This window comes from Sphaerodactylus townsendi, linkage group LG04, assembly GCF_021028975.2.
Source record: "Sphaerodactylus townsendi isolate TG3544 linkage group LG04, MPM_Stown_v2.3, whole genome shotgun sequence".
Taxonomy (NCBI): domain Eukaryota; kingdom Metazoa; phylum Chordata; class Lepidosauria; order Squamata; family Sphaerodactylidae; genus Sphaerodactylus; species Sphaerodactylus townsendi.
This window is the reverse complement of record NC_059428.1, coordinates 22,862,890-22,887,733: the sequence shown is the minus strand read 5'-3', so window position 1 is coordinate 22,887,733 and position 24,844 is coordinate 22,862,890. Positions and strand designations below refer to the sequence as shown.

Below are 24,844 nucleotides of genomic sequence, written 5' to 3'. Positions count from 1 at the left end.
CTCTCTTCCAACACTACATTTCAAATTAATCAACTTTCTTCCTGTCAACTTTCTTTATGGTCCAACTTTCACATCCATACACGGTAATGGGAAGACAATGGCATGAAATCTCTTGATCTTCGTTGCCAGTGACACATCCTTACACCTAATAATCTGTTCTAGCTCCTTCACGGCTACCACTCCATCTCAACCTCTTGATTTCTTGATTGCAATCTCTCCCTTTTGGTTGATGATGGAGCCAAAAAATAGAAAATTTTGAACTATTTCTATTTTTTCATCATCAGCCTTCCAGTTGTGTAGTTCTCCAGTAGTCAGTACTTTTGTTTTCTTGATGTTTAGCTGTTAACTCTGCTTGGCCCCTTTCTGCTTTAACCTTCATCAGTAGTCGTTCCAAGTCTTTACTATTTTCTGCCAATAATATGATGCTGTCTACACATCTCACATTGTTAATGTTCCTTTCTAATGTTCCTCTCCTCCAATTTGTTTTAATATTAGCCTTGTCTAAATGTACACATCTCCCCCTAGAATTTGCTTTCCTGAATATAGATGTGTGTTGTATTCTTTGAAAACACCTCAGAGGCTTGTATATTTCACCCCCTCCCCCAAGTAGATCTGTTTAGAAGGAGAAACTTATGGTGTTTCATCTCCAAGGGATTGGTTAGCAAGTACTCTGCTGTGTTATTTCTTTTGTAATAAAAATGTTTTGGAAGTATAGGCATCACAGGGGAGGCAGGGGGACTTTCATACGTCATGTGGGGGTAGTTTGGCTGCCAGTCTCCCTCCCTCCCCACCTCCTGCGCCCTCTCTTCTGTGCCCCCTGCCCCCTCTGCCTGCCTGCTGCTGGGATTTCTGCCACTTGAAGCTACTTCTCCCTGGATAAGAGTAGAGGAAGAAGGCTTTAACTCCCCTTATTCATTCAGTACATATTTGTATAAAAATAGACATCCCCTCCCTAATCACTATTTAAGACCCCGAGAAAGGAAGAAAAACATGCAGCCCAATGTTATCACACTTTCCCCTGGTCACTCGTATCAGTGTGTAATCTAATTTTACTCAGTCATTGATGACTAACGGTGACTATGCTGGAAAGATCTGGGAGGGAAGGCAGCAAATCTGGGAAACTTAGCATGGTCAGTACTTGGATTGGAGACCTCCAAGGAAGACTCTGCAGGGGACAGTAAAGGCAAACCACCTTTTCTTCTTACTTGGCTTGAAAGCCCCTTGCTGGAGTTGCCATAAGTGGGTTACAACTTGACGGCATTTGCGTACGTATGCTGTAAAGAACAGAAGATTTTAATTTCTGTGAATATATTAGCAATTAATTGGATGCTCATTAAGTCAGAATTGCTCTCTTAAATTCAGTTCCCTCATCTGATTCCGATGCCTCCTGTTTTGCAACCTGCTTCACACTGTCTAAAGCCCCCAAACCGACTCCCTTGGAGTTGCCTTAAGTACTCCAAATAAATGTCAATGAGAGTTTTTAATGACTTCTTTAGTGAAGATTGTTTGCAAGTGTGGCACATATCTGTAGTCACACTACTGAGAGATGCATTTATAAACTTTGACGTCATGTTTCCTTCAGGAAAGAAGGGCAAGAGATTCTAAAATGAATCTTGGAAATTTACGGTGCATAAAATGGTCTTTGTGTAGAGAGTAGGTGAAAAAGAATGTTAAATTCCTTGCTAAATACTAGAGAATGCTAAATTTAGGAGAATGAGTGACAGCCCAGATATTGAAAAAATATATAGCAAAACTTAGTATTTATATATTTCCTCAAAAAGGTTTGACGTTTCTCATGTACACAATATCCTTCCACAAGCTCTACAAAAAGTAGTCTCATATTCCCATATAACAGGTGGAACTTGGGAGAATTGGACTGAAGGTGATAGCAGGGATGTGAGCAGATTTTATTTGTAAATTCCTGAGGGAGGTTCTTTAATTTTGCTCTAAAAGTATTTAGACTCATTGTTTTATTTACCCCACCATTCTTTGAAGGAGCACAGGTTGACATACATTCTTCACTGTCCTGCTTCATCTTATCCTTACAACAACCTGTGAGGTAGGTTAGGTTGAAAGGAAGAATTTTGTTCAAAGTCACCCAACAAGTTTCATGACAAGCAGAAATTTGTACCTGGGTCTCCCAGGATCTAGTACAAAACTCTAAACCAGGGGTCCCTAACATCCATCAACACCTTTCCTAATTCTGGCCAAGTGGTTTTCAAAAGTGGGCGGAGCGCGGTGGACTTTGCCCCTTCTGATTGACCACTGGAGATTTGATTGGCTGTGCAGGGTTTTAAAATGTTGCTTTGGTCGCAGCTGTCACCTCTGTATGACTCAAAGTAAGCGACTGTGTGACTCAAAGTTAGCTGTAACGGCCATTTTGTGGCTTCACCCACCATGCTCAAAAGGTTTGGTGACTCCTATTTTAAATATTATATGATGTAGTTATTATACCTGTTTGTATTCTTTACTCCTCTCCATTGGAATAGGAAACACAATTCTACTGGCAGGGTTTCATTATTATTATTATTTCAGTATTATTAGATGGGCAATTAGACACTTAGGGCTGAGAGACTCTAATACTTGCTAGTAACAGAGAGCAGAGCACAACTTTATTTGGTGGACTGGTTTAACTTAACTAACTATACATAATAAGCTTTCCTCCTTGACTATTGAGGAAGTCCTACCCAACAAAGTTTCCCTTGGACCCCTTAACCAAAAAATGTTCTTACGTTTTCCACTCAAGGAAACTGTCAAAGATGCATGTCTCCTTCATTGCAGGCATCCTGTCTTCCCTAGAAAGGTAAAAAAAAGTCCCCATTTTATAGGGAATTATGTCCATCTGTCCGTCTGTCTTTCTGTTTAATGTATCTAGTCATTTGGAATTACACAGTCATTTGGAATTACACATTTACCAAATTACAAATTATCATCATATGGACAGTCTGGGTAGGATTATCCCCACTTCTACAGGTCCGTTTCCTATTGGACCCATCTATATATTTAATAGGAAAGTGTGCCTTCTGCCTGTTGTTAATTCCATAGATAGGGGACATACTCCAAACAGATGTTTCTTCAGACTTGGGGTACTCTCCAAGTTTGCAGAAAAGTCTGTCTGTCTGTCTGTCTGTCTGTCTGTCTGTCTGTCTGTCTGTCTGTCTGTCTGTCTAGGAAAGCTGGGATAAGTGTTTGCTGTTTAATTTGACCAGTGCAGGTTTTGTTCTGGATCTGGGCAGTTCTTTTAATTAAATAGTTGACAATAATAGTAAATAGCAAGCGTCTATTGATTCCACAGTACAATCCCCAGTTCTTTTCACCTAAATTGTTCTAGAATCTAAATTGCATATTTAACAACATGTTATGTCATGAAGAGCATTTTTACAGCATCCATGTAAACTTCTTTTACTCTTTGGAAAGAAATACTGCAGGCTATATTCCATGACAATATAGTAAATGCTTACATTTTTCATGTCTTCATTAACTCTGTACATTTAATAGATTTTTCAGAGCTTAGTCTGGACTGGTAACTTCAGGGAGGTATCAATTCTTGTTAGTCATAGAGGTGAGTTTCTCCCTCTTCCATTCTAGAGAAGAATAATGTTGCATGGCAGGCTTTGCATCTGTACAGAGATTTTTCATGACTTTAGACAACATGTATCCACTGTGATAAAAAAAAATCTCTATGTAGTGAAAGCGATGGCAGTTTCAAAACATTTCTTGGTGATAGCGAAGAAGAAAGGCTAGGTTTTAGAAGCTCTTCATACTTTTATTCCTTTCCAGTTTTCCCTCCTGTGCAGAGAACTTTTTGCAACTCATTCCTAGAGTTTTATTGTCAGTGTAATGGGAGATGTTTATTTATTTATAAAATTAGACATTCCAAAGGCAAGATGCTACAGGTTGGTTTGCAGGACTGGTCTTCTATGGCATTTTTAAAAAGAAGAAAATCACAGTCTTAAAAGGTTTGCATGTCTCCACGGCAGACATGAGGACATGTCACATCTAGTTGAGCCCTTGTGTTCTTGAACAGATGTTGCAGTATTTGGTAATTTCTTTTTCATTGTGTTTCTTATCCATTAACTCTAACTGAAAATACACAGAAGGGATTGACTAGCCTGGTGGAACTTGGCAAGAGGAACTCAAAACAAAGAAAATAGAGAGACTCAGTTAGCTAGGCAGCAAAACATCCTTCTACCCATACCTGTTTCTACCCATGAAGGAAGAAGGCTGTATCACTTGGGTAGAGCATCTGCAGAAGGTCTCTGTTCAGTCCCCACCATCTCTAATGAAAAGGATCTCAGGTAGCAAGTAAAGTGCAAGACCTCAACCTAAGACCCTGGAGCAGGGATGTACCGCCCAGGGGGACATCTGGGGTCAAATACCCCTGGGCTGCAGCCATTTAGTCACGTGGGGAGCAGAAAATCACCCCTATACCCCTCCTCCTCCTCCCCCGGGTCCATACACTGACTTCAAGACCTGGTGCAAAAAAAGATGCTTGATCATGGTGGGGGAGAGTGGCCACCCATACGTGGGCGGGGACTCAGATTTTGCACCAGGCTACATTTTTCCTAGATACGCCACTGCCCTGAAGAGCCACTACCACTCTTGAGTACGCAGTGTTGACCTTGATAGACCAAAGATCTGGTTCAGAATAAGCAATATGAGAAGGAGGGACACACCAAGCATGGAGCAAAAGCAAGAGACAATTGGTGCAGTAGGATAAGGGCAGCCCAATTCAAAGGAGGGGGCCATAGAGCAGTGGCTGGGGACGGCACTGCCATGCTGCCTCCAAAGAGGCAACTGGCATCGTGGGCACAGTGGGAGAAGGAGAAAACCTTTACTCACCCAGGAAAGCCCATTGCAGAGTGGCTTTGGGCACAATTTTTGGTGGTGTAAGTCTGCACTGCTGGGAGGGGGCATATTTGGCCTGAAAGTACATTGGGAGCTGACTCAACCTCTGGAATGTGCCACACAACTCTGGCACAGGCATTTGCGACAGAGGCCCGCTGCCACAGGAGCCAGCTTCTGGGTTTGGCTGCCATGCAGCTGTAGGGCATCCCAACACTGAGGTGAGTAGCCCAACACTGGCATCTGCACCACTTTGTACAGCCCAGTGGGTTTGTACAGCCCAGCACAGGGTTTCCACGAATTCCAATGCAGCTTCAGCCCCCCACCCCCTTTGGATTGCACTGTTAATTTGAATTCATTATTTGGTCTCAGTGTGAATTAACATAAATTTTTCCCACTGCACCAGCTTCATTTGTATTTGCATACTTGCATTCTGTATTGTGATGGATTTTAATTGGAAGTGAATCTAGCTGAAAAAGGTAAATAAATATGCCTGATATGTGAATGCAGATTTGGGTTTCATGGATGCCTGTTGTATAGGGCGTTATACTGAAAGTGACAACTCCCGACCCACAGAGCCCAGGAATAAAGTATATTCCTTCTTATAGGAACGTGAGCTGTTTTTATGTGTGCCTTGTTACATATAGTACAAGTTTATGCTCCAGAGGACGTGAAGTATCATAAAAGCAGCCTTGTTGCAATGTGTATCCTTTTTATATGGCAGTCAAAAAAAGAGAGATGTTTTATATCACTTTGGTAAAAGTGAATGTAGAACCAACAAGCAGCAATGAAATGAGAAAAATTTAGAGCTTGAAGTTATGTGATGCTTATTGTGAAATCTCAAAATTCTGTTCAGGTCTAGTCTGTGGGATTTGCTCCCAGATATCTTTTCTGAGGATTGCACTGCCTATGTAACTGGGAATGGCATGATCCCTCTGCAAATTATAATCTGTTCCACAGAAAGATATTAGTGTGGTTAGTTGAGGTGCAGCAGTTGAGAAAATAGTATGCTTCCGCATTAGAATATAGTCCCAAACAAATATGAGACTTAACATTCATTTTTATGTGCTGCCTTTGTCAAAACCATTATTTTGTGCATTATTGAACATGTTCTTTGATACAAGAGCATTTGTAGTTCATCAAACGACCATCAAACTGTTGGGCGAGCAGGGCTAGGTAGGCACTAGGATCCAGCTAGAGCAATCTACAACAAAGAAGGTCTGGCATGCTTTGTTCTGTAGCAGAGGAATACACAACTGTACTATTACCTTTCTGTGGAACAGAGTATAGTTTGTGTTGAGGATTAAAAGCTTGCTGTTTCGCTTGCTGGTAGAGAATAATCTCATGGAACAGACCAGAAGCTGTGCAGCCATGGAGAACTCAAATGGCTTTAACAGAAGTTAGACATCAGTAAGCAAAGTTTAGTATATTTAGTAAGTGCAGCTTTTCATGCCGGGAAGACGTGATGGAAGAAGCATTCATTATTATCAGATTGCTATTAAGACCAAAGGAGCAAAGTCATTGAAATAATAACACGCAGCAGTAATTGACAATTGACAATTCTGTATGTTTTCCTGGCATCCTCATTTTCACTCTTCCTCTGTAGTCATCAGTGAGAGTTTAAACACGAAGCTGAGGTTTGAGGGTGCTCAATTCAGCATCAGTTTCCATCTAGTTCTGCATTTAAAAGAGTCCCCTTGATTCAAGAATAAACAAATCAGATTTAAAGGTTTTCTGCCGTATAATCTAGTACTTTAGGTCAGACTCTGAAATTGTTCTATGTGCCCCTGCCTTGTTAGAAATGAAGCTTGTCTTTATATTTACTTTAGAGAATTGGAGTAGAGCATTCCATCAAGCTTTAAGGGGATTTTCTTTAGCTCTTGAAAAGGCCAGAATAATCTAACAGCATTTCAGATTTTTTTAAAAAACATTGTTCAGCTGGATCATTTTTCCTCTGCAAAATTTTTTTGTAGTATGCTTGATTAAAAAGATGTTTGGAAAAGCTATCTTGCAAGAGTACTTCACGCTGTGTATGTTGTGGTATTAGAAAGATTCAGAGAGAATTCGTGAGTGCATATAGCACAACAGTCTCGTTGACCCTGTGAGCAGTTTGCGAATTTGGAGAACACTGAATGGTTGTTACCACAAAACAGCTGTGGTGTTTTGGGGAGGCATCCAAGCACAAAATGACTGTCATGGAGCCTGGTACTAATAACAAAATATTCGCAAGTTACAAACCATGTATTGGGCTATCACAGGGATAACTATTTTTGAATGGGTGTGCCCTACAGACACAAAGGTGATGCTTCCTGCTCTGGGGATGTGAAGGAAAATTAGAATTAACTCTTAGCTTTGCAGAAGAAGGATATTGTCACCAGGAAACATATCAGTGGGTATTATAACATTGGAGATCTCTGGTGCAGAGTGATGATTCTCACTGAAGCAGCTACTGCAAACTGGAGATGAGAGATGCAGAGGTTGACCCTACCCAACTGAATCACCCCTCCAGCCTATTTTGGTTATAGACTTCCACCTGCACTGTTTATGGTTGAAGGCCAGAAGCAGGACTCAGTGCTTCAGTGGTTTTTGCTTGAAACTCCTTATTTGGTGGGCAAACTGCTTGTAATTCAAATCATAATTTCCTTGGTATTTTACAAGTTTTCTTTGCAAGCATTTAATAAAAGTTAATCTGTTCCCTTTGAGTTCTCTCCCACCTCACACAGTTGGTGCATATGTAGTAATTTTGGTGCCAGCCTAGCCATTATTATATTGCTGTTAAGAATTTAGCTTCTTCTGCTCTGAGAACAGCACATAGGTAGAGAATCACTTTAATTCAGTTTTTTTGTCCCCTCTATACAAACACACTCAGGATCAAGAGGGGTTTTAAATCGAGCCCTGACTTAGATAGCCCAGCATAACCTGATCTCATCAAATCTCAGAAGCTTTCCCCTATTTTTTGAGGCTTCTGGGAAGCAGCAGTGCTGTATCTAATAGAGTTATACCCTTTTAAACTCAGTGATTTTAAATGGACTTAGAGTGTTTCTCTGGTTGGGATTGCACTTTAGGACATTTTGTGGTTTCAGCTGTCTAGTTTTGGTCCTCCTTTTACTCTGTGCTACTTACTCTGTGTTTGTGTCAATATGTTATGCTTTAGGCAACTGACCCTTTGCTCTACTCACCAGAGTAATACTGGGCATAAAAATGGTTTAGGACTGTATAGTTGACATCCCTGATCTATAAATGATGAATTGGGAGATACTTGAATTAGATGAGTCTTTAGCCTGGGTCTAGAAAAGGCGTCTGGCACAGAACATCAACATGAGTTGGTACAGAGCAAATCCAGACCACCAGATACAAGCATTAAACAAGTGGTCCAGATGCATTAGTAAATCCTCATAATCACAAAACTGGGACATTTATTTGAGGTTGCCAACCAGAAAAATTAACTGCAATGTTTATTGGACCGTTTCTTGTTAGAGCTGAAGGAAGTATTGATCCCTTTCTCCCTTTTTTCCTTGAAATTGCATGTTTGATGTCTTGATGTCAGACTTTATTTTGGTTGGATGTTTAATTGCACAAATATGAGTGTTTCTCTAGTTTTCTCACATGTCCTTGATGCTCAGCAAGAGTTGTGCAGAAGACACCAGGTGCTTGTTTGCAAAGTTTTAGGAAACCATGCTATTCTGAGTTAGACCACTAGACAGTTCAAAAAGTCCCTGTGATGTGGGTGGGAGAGAACTATGCAAATTGTCTGACTAACCCTGGGATCAACTAAAGTGAAGTGAAGATATCGTTTATTGGTAAGCCTGCCCCAACTCATTTGATCAGTAGTAGCCCCACAGAGCTCTACTTTCAGCTCTCTCTTCAATTGGAAGCGTTTACAGAGAGTATATGAAGGGACAGTTTCTTGGAGTTTGGTCAGACAGCTTCAGCTCGCTTATCACCGGCTTCTGAGGACTACTAGAAGAAGAAGAAGAAGAAGAAGAGAAGAGTTTGGATTTATATCCCCGCTTTCTCTCCTGTAGGAGACTCAAAGGGGTTTACAATCTCCTTGCCCTTCCCCTCTCTGTGAGGTGGGTGGGGCTGAGAGAGCTCCGAAAAGCTGTGACTAGCCCAAGCTGGGAATCAAACCCGGTTCCTCCAGATAGAATGCACCTGCTCTTAGCCACTGCTCTTAGCCACTATGTCACTGCTGCTCTTAGCCACTATATCACTGCAACTAGAATATTGCACTGTAGTCGCAGAGCTAGGTCACAAGGGAAGTACTCAAAATTCCCTTGAACCTGAAAAACCAGTCTTTAGGAAGTTTTACACATTCCCTTTTAGCATTCAGTACTTGGACTAAAATAGACAAGGGACATTCAAAGGAAAGTTGGAAAACTGAATAATTTTTGACAACAGTAAAGGCCGAAGTGAATGCCCAAGGAGATGCTGACTAAACCCCAGTTCTCAGATATAGGATAACAGGTGGCAAGAAACATTGCAAAAGTATATGATTATGCAGAATGAAAGACAGTTCAGATCACCAGCGTATTTTGTTTGGGTTGTTTTTCCATTCTGTAGTTCTGCATTGTTTGTTGGAGGTCTTTGCTGTGTGGACTGAATTGCTTTTCGTATTTTGTAGTTCACCTTGAATCTCAGTGAGAAAGGCGAGCTGTAAATGATGTTAATAAATAACAATGACAACCTTTAGTGGCATTTCAACAAGAAGCTAAAACATAAGCATATTTTATTAATATTTTATTTAAAATATGCTTATGTTTTATTAAAAATGTAAGCATATTTTATTAAGAAGGCGTCTTCTTAATAAAATATGGACAGAAAAGTTAATAAATAAATAATGACTAAATCTCAGCAGCACTGATGACATCCACCATAATAATTTGAAAAGGAAATCTTCTCTAAATAGATAAGGATGGATGGAGAAATGTAAAAAATATTTTTCCATAGTTGGATTGATTTACCTTATGAAAACTAAAAACTGTACTGACATATGGCCTCATCCAAAGCGGGGCATGGGGGAATGGTACATGGCCATGCTGGCAGATTTGCCCTCCCTAGGGCACTTGCCCCAGCAGAGGGTTGAAATTGCCGGTGTGCGACTGCCACAGCCCTCCCCAGCATTGGGACGCAGCACTGGACGTGTGCCAGTATTCCAGTACCCTGATACCACCACTGTGCAGCAGGGGCGGGCTGGGACATCACCAGGGGAGGGGTTGATATTAGACGGCTCCCTCCCAGCCAGGACTTGTGACTTTCAACACCCTTTTGGGTGGTGTAAGTCTATTTAGCCCAGGGGTAGGGAACCTGCAGCTCTCCAGATGTTCAGGAACTACAATTCCCATCAGCCTCTGTCAGCATGGCCAATTGGCCATGCTGGTAGGGGCTGATGGGAATTGTAGTTCCTGAACATCTGGAGAGCCGCAGGTTCCCTACCCCTGATTTAGCCCAATGGGGGGTTCTCAGCAGCAGGGAGGCCTTTACACTTTTGAAGTCTTTCCACACTGCTGGGAAGTCTCTCTGGTAGCAGCAGGGTGGCATGGTCACATGCCACAGCCTGCCACCTGGCGTCCTGGATGGGGCTGATAAGCTACTCAAATCGAACTATGGTACTTGTGGACAACATTTGTTTTATATTACATGTAATTTGATTTAAAATTAATATTATATAGTATATTTTCAGCTTTTAGGCTTTTTGTTTTGTCTACATAATTTTTGTATTTGACAGAATGAGGTGTGTGTATGTAAACAATTTAATTAAAATAGTTGATTTAGATATGCAGGAAAATAAAACAAAAAAACTAGTGGCATTTTAGTTAAATATTGGTTGCATACCAGTGGTAAGTTTTTTTAGAAATACAACTACACAAATTCATCCGAAACAAGAAAATACAATACTGTTTAATAGGTGACTATTATATATCGGTTACTATTATTTATAGAGGGGTAAATAAAAACATTGAGTAAAACCTCTAAAAATCTCAATTAATCCAGTAATTCCAAATAGAATACAAGGGTTTCTTTTGTCTACAGAAGAAGAGGGGAGAACACATATGGGCTTTCCGTGGGATAACAGCCTACATTTTGGAGTCACCACAGAAAAGACATCAATGCTTCATATCATTTCTTCCTCCCATTTAATTACACATTTGTTAATATGTTCCAGATTACCTTGATCTCATCAGATCTCAGAAGCTAAGCAAGCTCAGGCCTGGTTAGTATTTGGATGGGTATTTGGACCACCAGGGAACATCAGGCTATGAAGAGGAAGGCAATGGCGGACCACCCTCCCCCTCCCTCCTCTCCCTTGCATGCCACCCCTCCCTCCCTCCCCTCCTTTACTCCTCTTCCCTTGCATTCCACCCCTTCCCCTCCCTCCCGCTTGGTTTTCCTATCGATCCTCTTGACCTGCAGTATTGTATAAAACTTTTCCTCTTAGTAATTGCCACCAAACAGTAGATTGCCACCAAACAAAGTTAGGACTGAGAGGGTAGAAGATGCTGGGCCCCCTCTCAGTTCAGATGCCTCCTTCCCCTTCCCTTGCATGCCACCCCTCCCCTTCCCTCCCCTCCCTCTCCCTCTGCTAGGGTGGGTTTTCTTTTTAACTTTCCCCTCCACTCCCTTGCATGCGATCCCTCACTCCTTCTCCTCCCCTCCCTCACTCCCCTTCCCTTGCATGGCACACCTCCCCCTCCCTCCGCTAGGGTGGGTGGGCCATGTCAAGATGCCAGGCCCCCTCCTTCCCCTCCCTTGCATGCCACTCCTCCCTCTCTTCCCTCACTCCTCTTCCCTTGCATGGCACCCTTCCCCCTCCCTTCCCCTTTCTCCCTCTGCTAGGGTTGGTGGGCCATGTCAAGTAGGTCAATCTGTGCTGCCGTGAAGTCAGCTCCTGGTAAACCACATGGACTGTTGCAACCCATCTCCTGGAAAACCCTATGCAGTCGCCGTAAGTTGGCTGTGATTTAATGGTACTTCACACACATACACATAGGTGCACAAATTGGCGTGAGAGAGAGGCTGAGACCTTTGACCTTTCTCATTATCCATTATGCATAAGAACCTGAAACTATTACAGTTCCTTTCACAGTCCCCTTTTACATCTCAAAATTCAAGATGTGATTCAGACACAGCCTCTATCTGCCCCTCTTTTTCTCCTCCCTGTCTGTAGTTTTCCCTATAAACATGCAATATGATTTCCATAACATCTGAAGCAGTGAACTCTGACTCACAAAATAAATCTTAGTTGGTAAGGTGCTCTCCGACCTCTGTGTTTTGATGGTAAAGCCATTTGGCTGATAAATTGCCAGCTTATCACCCTAAAAGAAGGGACTAAGAGCAGGGTCTCAGTAATAATTCTTGTGGGGATAGACGGTTGTCGATGAGAAATTGTTGTTCATCTCCCTACTTATTTGGCATGTTTTGCATAAATAATTCATTGGTAATGCACCTGAGATTCACACAGTAGGGTTTTTGAAAATGCAAATTAAGAGTATGATTTTCTGATGGCCATGACTTCGTAGTTCAGAAAGGAGATAAAAAGGCATGGATGAATGGAATCCAAGAACACCGGTATATCTGAGTGTGAATGTATGTGTGGGTGAGAAAGAGGACCCTAGACAAGAAGAAAAGTGGAGGCAGCTCTCTAGGAGTGACAAAAGGCTAGAAGAAGCAGTACACATAATGTGGGCAGCAATTTAGGATAATCTGAAGGCAAGTAATTTAGGATAATCTGAAGGCAAGAGGCTAGCCTGAAGGCAAGTAACTTATCTGAAGGCAAGTAATTTAGGATAATCTGAAGGCAAGAGGCTAGCCACGAGTCCCAGCCAGTCAGAGCTCCAGCATGATTCTAGTATTGGTCAAGGGGTGGGGGAAGGAGATTGGGAAGGCTTACTAGATCCACTGGGTAGAGATAATATTTTTGAAAGGGTCAAGATTCCTCCAAACATTGGGCTATGGTTTTAGCTGCAGTGCCAAGAATGGATGTGTATAAGTCAAGACAGCTTGAATATATGCAGGGATTCCTTGCCCCTCCCCTTCCATTTTCAAACCAGCGGTTTCCTTTCCTAAACTGTAAACTGCTTTCCAGTTCTCCCAAGATCAGAAAATATTGTGGGGGTTCACTGACAAAAACTGCAAAAGCAAAATGGAAGACCATAATGGAGAATCTGAAGCAGTTCTGGACAGGAGAATCAATGTAAAGTATCCCAGTATATGTCAGATCTTGCAGTTTTTATTAATTATACAAACCTGTATAAGATCATAACCAACTCCGTATATGTAAAGCACCATCAAGTCACAGCTGACTTATGATGATCCCAGAAAGGGGATTTCAAGGCAATTAAAAAGTAGGGGTGGTTTGTCATGGCCTTCCTCTGCAAAATCTTCCCTGGAGGTTTCCCTTCCTGCTCAGCTTCTGAGATCTGATGTGATTGAACTATGCCATGGTCCCTTTCCTCTCATTACAGCCAACTACAGCTAATTTTATTTTGCTAGCCTATAAAAAAGATTGCAAGAAGCTGACTGATCGGAAATAGCATTTTAGCACTGCTTAAGGCTCAAAGCATCTTCCTTCACATTATACTGAAACACTAATTAAATTTGTTTTAATCAAAGCATTACCAATTTCTCTCTTTTTGTGCAGTAGAGGCATTGAGAACCGACATGCCCTCCGACAACAGACTTTGGTCCGAGATAAGGGCAGGAGGCTTGCAAACCGAGGCCCAGCGTATATGTTTAATGACCACTCGACCAGCCTTTCTGTTGAAGAGGAGCGTTTTTTGGAAGCAGCGGAATATGGAAATATCCCTGTCATTCGTAAAATGCTGGAAGAATGTGTTGCGCTGAATGTGAACTGTGTGGACTACATGGGGCAAAATGCGCTGCAGCTGGCAGTGGCAAATGAACACTTGGAGATCACTGAACTTTTGCTTAAGAAGGAGAACCTTTCACGTGTTGGGGATGCCCTGCTTTTGGCCATTAGCAAAGGGTACGTCCGAATAGTGGAAGCCATCTTAAGTCACCCTGCGTTTGCTGAAGGCAAGAGGCTAGCCACGAGTCCCAGCCAGTCAGAGCTCCAGCACGACGATTTCTATGCCTATGACGAGGACGGGACACGCTTCTCTCATGATGTCACCCCCATCATCCTGGCCTCTCACTGCCATGAGTACGAAATTGTGCACACCCTGCTGAGGAAAGGGGCGCGGATCGAAAGGCCGCACGACTACTTCTGCAAATGTAGCGAATGCAATAAGAAACAGAAGCATGACTCTTTCAGCCATTCCAGGTCCAGGATCAATGCATACAAAGGCTTGGCCAGCCCTGCTTACCTTTCCTTGTCTAGTGAAGATCCAGTCATGACGGCGTTAGAACTCAGCAATGAGCTAGCTGTGCTTGCTAACATTGAAAAAGAGTTCAAGGTGAGTTTTGGGGTTAGGGGACCGGAAGTGATACAGTGAAGTAAACCTACAGTAAACTGTCTCATTGATTTTGCAGGCAGAATGCAAAACGAGTAACTATCTGGAAATTTTTCAAAAGCCCCCTCTGCGGGCTAAGATCTTTATCTTGGAGCTGGTTCATTTGCACTGCTGCCTGCCAGAGTCAGAAGCAGGAGCATTTGTATCAAGAAATGTCCTAGTCACCACCAGTGGTATAGCTGCCATGAGGACATATAGGAACAAATGCCCTGTGGAGTTCACGCAAAAATCACCCCCCCCACACACTTCTGGGAAAAAGAAGCGTGGCTGGGCTTCAGCACGACGTTCGCTGCGCCTGACATGCCGAGGCCCAGCCACCCCTTCCTCCTTCCTGGAATTTGCTGGACCTTCACATGATGGGAGCCTCCCTTCTCCCCTTCCCCCCTCCCCCTGCCCCAGCCAAGCTGCTTCTTCAGGCGGCAAAGCAGCCAGCTGATAAAAGCCGGCTGAAAAAGCTTCAGGTGGCAAAGCAGTCAGCCGAAAAAAGTAAGTGGGAGGGGGCTACAGGTGGGAGAGGCTGCCCCTTCCCCCCTTGCCCTCGCCCCAACCAGAATGCTTTATCAGCCAGCAAAGCAGCAGGCTGAAATAGCTTTTTTTCAGCTGGCTGCTTTGCCAGCAGAAAAAGGTAAGGCGGATGGTGGAGGGGGCCGGGGGTGAGGCCTCCCCCTTCCACCTCGCTTCACCCCAGTCATGCTGCTTTTTCAGCCAATAAAGCAGTGGGCTGAAAAAGCCTCTTTTTTTCAGCCAGCTGCTTTGCCAGCAGAAAAGGTAAGGGAAAGGTGCCGTGGGGAAGGGGGCGGGGCTGCGGGGGGGGGGCATTTTGCCCCGAGCACCATTTTCTCACCCTACACCTCTGGTCACTGCAGAACTGAAAATCCAATTTCTGCACTCACAAAAAACGCACTCAGGACCTTTAATTTAATCCACCATAGAACTCAGAGTAGCAGAAAGATGTGAGGTTTAGATTGCATGCCCTAGTAAAGGGCTGTGGTAAACAAGACGGTGGGTGTTCCTTATTTGTTACTGGCAATGCTGATGGATCTGGGGACACCCACATTCTGCTGAAATGTCCAGGAAAAGTTGTCGTGACATAGGCTTTTGTGACGTACGCAGCCCAGGAAGAGACTCACAGCTTTCTGTGCTGCTCTCTGTACCCAATTCAGCTTCTCCACTAAATTGCTTCCCTCTCATCCTCTGTGTCTTTTTGTGGCTAGATATATGTTGGGCTGCCTTCCAAACAAAGCTCTGCAAAAATAGCATCAAAGCTACAGTGACAGAGCATCTAAAGTAGGGGGAAAGAGGGGACCAAATTAACTGTGTGAAGTCAGCAGCAGGGCAAGGTAGTTAGTGCGTTTCCTTTCATTGGATAACTGTTGGTAGATATTGCCATTGTCGCAGCCACCTTATGGCAGCACCATATGGCTTTCAAAGCAGAAGACAAACAAGTGGTTTATCATTGCCTGTTTCTGTGTAGCAGCTCTGGGCTTCCTTGGTGGTGTCCCATGCAAGTACTGACATAGATTGTCCCTGTTTACCATTAAGGTCCACACATTGGATTAATGTTTTGTTCAAAATAAACAGCCTGGGTTTTCCATAAAAGGTGGTAAAATAAGAAAAAAAAACAGAAGTCCAGTGTCACCTTCAAAAATTACCAAAATATATCCCAACTTGAGCTTTCTGTGAGTCAGAGCTCACTTCTTCAGATGTTTATGGGAAGGAAATATTTTTGGAGATTTTTTTATTAACAAAAATCACAAGAAAGGGAGGAGAATGAGGAAGAACTGCTAAGAGAGGCTTGGTGTGAACACATAAATCTTTCAGGTGTGGTTACCTGTATAAGAGACTGGAATGGATTTGGTTGTTCCACATACTGGATATTGAGAGAGAACAGAGGTTCTTGGTGTACAGATAAGCAAAGTGTAATGATGAAAGCACAAGAAAAATGTACAATATGACCTAATGTGTTAAAAAGAGCCAATTCAGCAGTTTTCAATTCAAAAATACAGCATAGACCTCTTTGATTTCAGAAGAGGAATCTTCTCAGTTATGAAGTAGCTAGCCAGGGGTCTGCAACCTGCGGCTCTTCAGATGTTCATGGACTACAAATCCCATCAACCCCTGCCAGCATGGCCAATTGGCATTCCCATCAGCAGGGGCTGACGGGAATTGTAGTCCATGAACATCTGGAGAGCTAGAGGTTGCAGACCCCTGAGCTAGCCCAAAGGAAGCTGAAAGGGGAGGTAAACATGATCAGATCTCTTCAGGATGCCTGGAATTTACTGAAATCCACTATAATGGCAGTTCAGATAAAATTTTTATTGTAAGCTACCTTGAATCATAGAGATTTGGTGGGGTATAAATGTGATAGAACCGGTTCAGGCAAACCAGTTGCTAAAAGCGGCCAGCTGCTCTGAGGCGCTAAAAGTCCCCCAGGGGAGGGGGAGAAAGGGGGCTTTCAGAGCCCTGGAGCAGCCAGGCGTGAGCAGGCCTCCCCTGAAAGTCACACCACCGGCCCAGAGGTGCACGGCCCGATTGGTGACTGCCCCCCTGCAGGGGCCTCTGGCAGCTGCAGCCCAGCTGGAGCCCACCCAGGCCTCCTGCCTGCTGCCTTAGCCTGGGAACACCACCCTGGAAAGCCGCACTGCCAGCCCAGGCGTGTGGCCTGATCTGCAGCCAGCCCCCTGCAGGGCCTCCAGTGGCAGCTACCCACCCAGACCTCCTGGTCAATGCTGGAGAAAGGCCCCCTAGGCCACGCAGCCGTCCCCAGGCACACGGCCTGCTCCGAGGCTGGCTGCCTCCCATGGCCAGCCAGTAAAAGAAGCCCAGCCCCTTTGGTAGCCAGGAGGTCTGCCAGGCGGCACATGGGCCAAGCAGCAGCCGCCTTCCCTCACCTACCCCCAGCCCAACATCGAAAAGGGGGGTGCAGCAGCAGGTAAGTGGGTGGGGGAATGTGTGGCGGGGGGGGGGGGACCGGTAGTTAATCATTAGAATCCCACCCCTGCCTCAGAAGCAGGAAACCATCCAGGGAGGCTGCAAGCAAATAAGCAGATACCGACAATCAAATAAGCAGATACAAAGATTCATTATTACAAAGAAAGGACATATTATTGTTGTACTATTGTTGTTGTTATTTCACTTTCAATGTACATGGAATGTTGCAGAATATATACTTTATCACCTTCCCAGCAACAAAGCAACCTCAAAAATCCACACAAAGTCCCCGCTTTCTTTTATCTCCATCAATTAAAATTTAGCCCACTGTCTAATTTATAGTGCAGTTCCTTCTAGACTCTTTGATTTCAATAGTGTAACTCCGCTCAGGATTGCGCCATAAAGCCCCAGTTTATTAACCTAGTGCTTAACTAGGTTAAGACTTGCAGACCTAATATATCAAGAGGGCCCATATGCTTATGGAGAGAGGATCCAGTCTGAGAACAGAACGTCATGTCTTCCCATTTCTACTGAAGGATCAAGATGATGTTATGGCTTTCATAACCGGAATATTTTATTATATATGCTATTGGCATTATCAAGCTCTGTTTTTGGGTGTTATGTCAAAGGATTCTTCTGCAGTTTTTCTTCTTTTCTTTCACAGAACGATTACAAAAAACTGTCCATGCAGTGCAAGGACTTCGTCGTTGGGCTCCTAGACCTGTGCAGAAACACAGAAGAAGTGGAAGCTATCTTGAATGGCGATGCTGAGCTGAACCGTGGGGAGCACAAACGTCCTAGCCTTAGCCGCTTAAAACTCGCCATTAAATATGAAGTGAAAAAAGTGAGCCTCCAGTTTTTATTGAGCTTGAATTGGGGAAGCTTCCATTAATTCCTTCCCATTCACCTTCCTTCTCGAGACTACTGGTAAGGCAGTATCCAGGTATGACTGATAGCAGATGATACGCTACTTTAAAAAGTAAAGGCAGTCCCCTGTGCAAGCTGCAGGTCATTACTGTCCCATGGGGGTGATATCATGACATTTACTAGGCAGACTTTATTTTATTTTATTTATTCAGCCTGATTCCCTGGCTGAAGCTGAGCTCAGGGTGGCTAACACACATATTTTCGACCACAGTCATAAAACAGTAGGCAATTGCATAATTTAAGCATTAAAATTCCAGCATTTTAAAACATTCATAGATAGCAATTAAATTGTCAAGAACTCTCAGTACCCATATTATACATCTCCAAACCTATCCCATTATATAAATTTCCTTTTAGGGTAGGGAAGGAGGGCGGGATGCAAAAATTCAGGGGACAGTGTGATGTAATGGTATGATGTAATGGATCCATGACAACCGTAACTGAAAGCTCGGCGGAACATTTTGGTTTTACAGGCCCTGTGGACTGTAAATGATTTGCCATTTCCTTCCTCAATCATCTACGTTTTACCCCCAGCAACCTGGGTACTCATTTAACCAACTTTGGAAGGTTGGAAAGCCGACTCAACCTTGAGCTGACTACCTGAAACCAGCTTCCTTTGGGATCAAACTCAGGTCATGAGCAGAGCTTGGACTATAGTTCTGCATCTTACCACTCTGCATTTATGGAACTCTCTACCCTACCAGAGTGGAAGAAAGTTCCTCCAGCCTATGGATCCTTCCTTCTTCAACTCAAGCAGATTTCTCATTGAAGGAAAAGGCACAAGTTGAAGGAAGACTTCAGACTTTTCTAAGGCCCCTTCCGTACATGTAGAATAGTGCACATTCAATCCACTTTCATAATTGTTTGAAAATGGATTTTGCTATTCCACACAATAAAATCCAGCTTCAAAGTACATTGAAAAAGGATTGAAAGTGCATTATTCTGCATGCATGGAAGGGGCCTTAGTGTTGCGGTAGAATAAGCCCAGCATGCTAGAAACTGAAGGTCTTGTCTCAAAAGAGTTAGCAAACCAAGAAAAATCTCCAAGGAGTTTCTAATCTGCAGGTTCATTTGGCACTAATGAAAACTGAGGCGTATACTTGTGGAGGTGCTAATACCAAACAGTCTGCATGACTTCCCATATTCTATGCAGAGGAAAAGGTACTTTCTAACTTGAATGACTCTTCCTGTGGATTTTCTTTGCTTCCAGCATAGCCCTATAGTGTTAAATCAATCGCTCAGAAACCTACCGGTACTACCACAATAAGAAAAGAGTAAAGTGGAGGAAAGAAACTGAACCTCAAAGTAAAATTGGGAAACGCCTCTAGTGACAAAATTTACAGTGTAAGAATTCTTTAACTACGTTGTTCACAATTTTATATGGTCAATAAGGAAAGCAGAGAAGATTCTGAACCAGGACGAAGCACAAGTTATAAAGCATTGACTTAATTCAGTGGCGGATAAAAAAATAGCATTGTAAATACTTTATATCCTTCCTAGTCAATGAGGATTTGTACAGATTAAACTGTTTGTTTATACACACATAACATTCCAAGGAAACCATACAGAATATAGCATCTGGAATATAGAGTAGAGTCTCTGCCTGCTTGAGAGTTAACATGCTCCAGAGGATAAATAATTGGATTAAGAGATTTTAGACACAGGTTCAAATCCTAACACTTCCATGTATTTAATGTATAGCAAGCCACTAATGGTGCAATCCCATATTGAGTCATTCCTATCTAAGTCCAGGAGATCTCATCAGTAAAATGCAACTGCCCTTCTGGAGCAGTAAAATGCAACTGTCCTCCTGTAGGACACCTCTCCTAATAGCTGAAAAGTGTTGAGAAAATTAAAAATGCATCATAAATGATAAACAGGAGTGATTATTTCACCCACAATATTGTGCAAGTACAAGCAAAACAACATCTAAGCTGCCTTCAGATGTGCAGGGAAAATCAACAGAGAGGCAAAGGTCCATAATATGATATCCTGTCCACAAGGACTCTGCTGTTCAAACACTCTTTAAATATGTCTGTGAGGATATCGTAAAGTGCAGCCTACTATCTTCAAAGTTAGCAAATGTCTCCTGCAAGATTCTGCGATCTACTGAAAGATAACACCATTGCACCTGGATTACAAGCTTCCCACGGGCATCTTTCAAACCATATCCAAGTATAAAATATAGAGCAAAATATGCCATTTTGGTGGCCCGGCCTGCTATTCTTACTTGTAGCAGGTGTCCCCTGGGCAAACCTGCTGGAAGGAAAAACTTCTAAAATATGAAATTGCTGAAGACAAGGTCTAGTGTGTCTTTGGGCCAAGCAGCGCCATTTTTCTTGCAATAAATAGACAGTTTTTTCTTGCAATAAATAGAGGACACAGTGGCAGGGTGAAAAACTTGTATTCATGCTTCCGTACGTTTTTCATGATAATGGCATGAACCCAATTTCCTCCTGTTCTTATATGTGTAGTGGTGTAGTGGCTAAGAATGGTGGACTCTAATCTGGAGACTCTAATTCCTCACTCCTCCACATGAAGCCTGCTGGGTGACCTGGGGCCAGTCCTAGTTCTCTCTGAACTCCCTCTGCCCCACCTACCTCACAATGAGCCTGTTGCGGGGGGAAAGAAAAGGCGTTTGTAAGCTGCTTTGAGACTCCTTGCAGTAGAGATAGAGCAAAACATTAGAACAAACTCTTCCCTTTACTGTAAGCAGGCTGATTTTGTCATGAGTGACAAATGAGTTGTAATTTTCCTTTTCTTTGTGCTTTAGTTTGTAGCACACCCCAACTGCCAGCAGCAGCTCCTCTCTATCTGGTATGAAAATCTGTCAGGTTTACGACAACAGACCATGGCGGTGAAGTTTTTGGTGGTGCTTGCTGTTGCGATTGGGTTGCCATTCCTGTCGGCGGTTTACTGGATTGCTCCGTGCAGCAAGGTATTTGGTGCAAACTAAAAAAACCCAAAAAGTTCTATACTTGGTTTACATGCATATTTGATACCGGGCTAAAGAGAAAGAACGTCCATAAACAACTGCAGGGGCATACCACCGGGGGGCATATGGGGGTCAAATGTCCCCGGGCTGTGGCCATTTAGTCACATGGGGGCGGGGCGGAAAATCACCCCCACACTCCTCCTCCTTCCCTCCAGGTCCATACACTGACTTCAAGACTTGGTGCAAAAAAAGTTATTTGGTCGTGGTGGGGAAGGGTGGCCGCACATACAGAGAGATGGGTGGAAAACTCAGATTTTGCACCGGGCTACTTTTTCCCTAGATACGCTGCGGAACAATGGAGACACTCTGCAATGCCTCACAGAGGCGTAGCTAGAGAAAATGGAGCCCAGTGCAAAATCTGAGTTTTTCAGGGGGGCCCATGTTAGTTTGTGTTTTTTGAATTTCTAATGTGTTTTCAATTTTTGGCCTGCAGGGGGTGCATTTTTTGGGGTTATAGCATAAAAAATATCAGGGTATCTTTAGGAGACTATCCTGATGATGCCAGCCAGGTTTGGTGAAGTTTGGTTCAGGGGGTCCAAAGTTATGGACTCTCAAAGGTGTAGCTTCCATCTCCCATTAGTTTCCATTGGAAACAATGGGGGATGGGGCACCCCCTTTGGGAGTCCATAACTTTACACCTCCTGAACCAAACCTCACCTAACTTGGATGGTAATCAGGAAAGTCCCCTGAAAACTCCCTGAAATTTTGGTCTTGCTAGCATAAAAACTGTGCCCCCTGCAGGCCAAAAACTGAAAAACACTAAAAAATCCAAAAAACAAACCTGAAAATTTTGCTGCCCCTCCCCCAGGCTTGCACTTGGTGCAATGTGCACCTCCGGCCCCCTTGTAGCTCTGCCTCTGATGCCTTAGTGCCATGTTATTTATTGTAATGGAGTGACTGCAGAATTATATTTCCTGACATTTTCAAGAGCAAGCATTGTGTGTGTAAAGTCCCATCAAGTCATGTTTTCAAGGCAAGGGACTAACACAGATGGTTTGCCATTGCCTTCCTCCACTTAGCAACCTTGGTGTGCAGGGTGGGCCCTGGGTGGTACTTGAATGGGAGACCTCCAAGGAACATCAGGATTTTGACATGGAGACCGGCAATGGCAAACCACCTCTGATCATCTGTTGATTTGCAAACCCTATGGGGTTCACCATAAGTCAGTTGGAACTTGATGGTAATTTCCTTCACCATGAATTTTTATAGGCAGAAACATGGGTCACCAGACAATCTGTATCTATTCAATGCTAAGTGGTCTAATATAGACTTTATTGAATCGGACAGGGTGTTGTATGTGTGTGTGTGTGTGTGTGTATGTATGTGTATATATATACATGTGTATATGTATATATATATATGTACATGTGTATGTGTGTGTGTGTGTATACACACACACATTTGCTTTTTAATCATGTTGCTCACATCAAGTCTTTGACCAGCTACCTCAAAATTCTCTATTCTGACAGCCTACCGTATACCCTGCCCCCCCCCCTCACCCCGGTCTTTCTTAATAACTCCCACTCTAGGTCCTTTAACTGAAAATGACCAAGTATGAGCCTAGATCCTTAGCGTGCAAAACAGATGCCCTTCCACAGGCCTGTACAGCTTACACAGCTATATATCCAAATAGGGTAGTTCAAATACAAACTTCTGTACTCCTTTCAGAATGCTGTGTGCCTTTCTAGCAGCTTTGTCATAAGGCGTTTTAAGTATATTTCCTATCTTGTTCTTCCAGCTGTCCTTACTCTTTGGGCTTGCCCTTCATTTCCTTGCAATGCCATTGTAAGCAGAATTGTCACATACATACAAATACACGAAGAAGCCATATACTAGATCAGATCATTGGTCTACCAAAGTCAATATCATCAACTCAAACTGGCAGTGGCTGTCCAGGATCTCTGACTAAAGGTCTTTCACATCACTTATCACATGGTGCTTTTAACTGGAGATGCTGAAGATTGAACCCGGGACCTTCTGCACACCAAGCAAATGCTCCACCACTCGGCCACAGTTCCCCTCTACCCTTTCAAGTGCATGGACTTCAATGGACAGTCTACTTAATATGCTATGCAAACTGGCGCCAAGGGGCAGGGTGCTGTGGCGCAGGAACCAGGAAGTATTCCTCAACACTGTTGGTCCTGCATCGCAGGAGGATGCACTGGCATTCCAAAGGGCATTCCCAGGGGCAGAGCCTACTTTAGTCAGCTTCTAAAGGACTTCGAGCCTGGGAATGCCCCCTACATTGGCAGCTGACTTGCACCACCAAAAAGTATGGCGTAAGTTGGTCTTCCCATTGGAATTTTTCAGGTGGCCAGGTTTTTAAATCCCACCCTTCTGCGCCCCCTGAAACCTCATTGGTGGCAGCGTGAGTACACTGCCATGTCACTGTCCCTCGCTGCTGCTCTTCTACCCCCGCCCCCCCTAGATTGGGCTGGATATCTCTCATGCATCAATGCCATAATTTCTACCTACTTCTCTCTTCAGTGCTACTGTAGTGAAAGTTATACTTTTGCTAATATGTATTGAATACTGATATTCTGAAAATTGCAGCCTTTGGAGAAACATACATACATAATGTTCAAGAGCCTGCAATTTAGTAGTGTAGCCGCCTCTGTTGTTGTCTCTGTTATGGAGTTCTTCCCACTGTATTTAGTCATGGGAGCCTCTTACATATGCAAAATCTCAACGGCAGTGCATATTTTTGAACGACTGCTAACTTATGAGTGAGTGTGTTCTTTCCATCACATTTCTGATCACAGTGGGATTGTCTGCATCTTCCCTTCTGCTTTTTAAAATGTTGGGTCTGCAAGTGGATAGATTTGGTGAGACCAGCAAATAAATTCCTGTACAGCCACAGTGGGGTTTTAGATGGATTTGTGCAATGTACAAAAAGCCTGCACGTTTATTAAAGTATTTTGATCTTACTTCTCCACCACAAAAGGAGGATCAGTTGAGTTCACAGTAACATATGCCAGCAAGCATATGATCTACCATTAAACAGCAAGGTTCCTAATATTTGACCTAATCTGAAAAGCTCTTTTAAACATCTGCCTATAGATGTGCCTCTCGTGTGGACTGTAATTTGTCAAGGAAAATCCCTTAAATAAGTTTGTCAGTTCTGGAAAAATTTATCTCAATAGGTTGGAAGGAGGATTCGGAATGACTTGAATCCAGATCAGTGTGTCCACAGATGAAAGGATTTCTGCTTTCAAAACATGAATTTCCACCCCTCTCCATGACAGCAAAATGCCACCCTCCCACCCCCAGTCTTGTTCCTGCAAAATGTGTTCTGCAGTTGGAAATCCTTGTGCCTATAGAACCATTGCTTTGGATGCCAGCTGGTGTGTCCTAGCTGGAGAGGAATATATATTTCCAATGAAAACAACAGCAACAATTCCCTGCTTGATTAACTAATTCAAACATTTCTGTTGTGAAGTTAATGAGACCAGGCAAAACTACTATCAAAGAAATCACTTAAATCCTCATCCAAATAAAAATTTCTGTTCACATTCCTAATAATGACCTGGAGAGTCTCCTTTTTTCTTTAAACTTGTTCTGAATGGAGGTTCAAGACAGCTCAACCTTCTTCTAACTTATCTGATTCCTGTGTCCCATGGAGCCTTGTGCCTTTCATGAGATAGGAGAGAAAGTTTGATGATAGAGCCAATCT

At 43.2% G+C, this 24,844-nt stretch overlaps 1 protein-coding gene across 1 annotated transcript in view; it reads left to right on the top strand.

The window, feature by feature from the left end:
- Window positions 1–24,844, top strand: part of TRPC6 (transient receptor potential cation channel subfamily C member 6) — a 103,815-nt gene that overhangs the window by 58,558 nt on the left and 20,413 nt on the right. Inside the window, exons 2-4 of the mRNA XM_048494032.1 lie at window positions 13,487–14,261; window positions 17,914–18,093; window positions 20,950–21,114. Of these exons, the coding sequence (XP_048349989.1) occupies window positions 13,487–14,261; window positions 17,914–18,093; window positions 20,950–21,114 (1,120 nt within the window). The remainder of the gene's footprint in view (window positions 1–13,486; window positions 14,262–17,913; window positions 18,094–20,949; window positions 21,115–24,844) is intronic.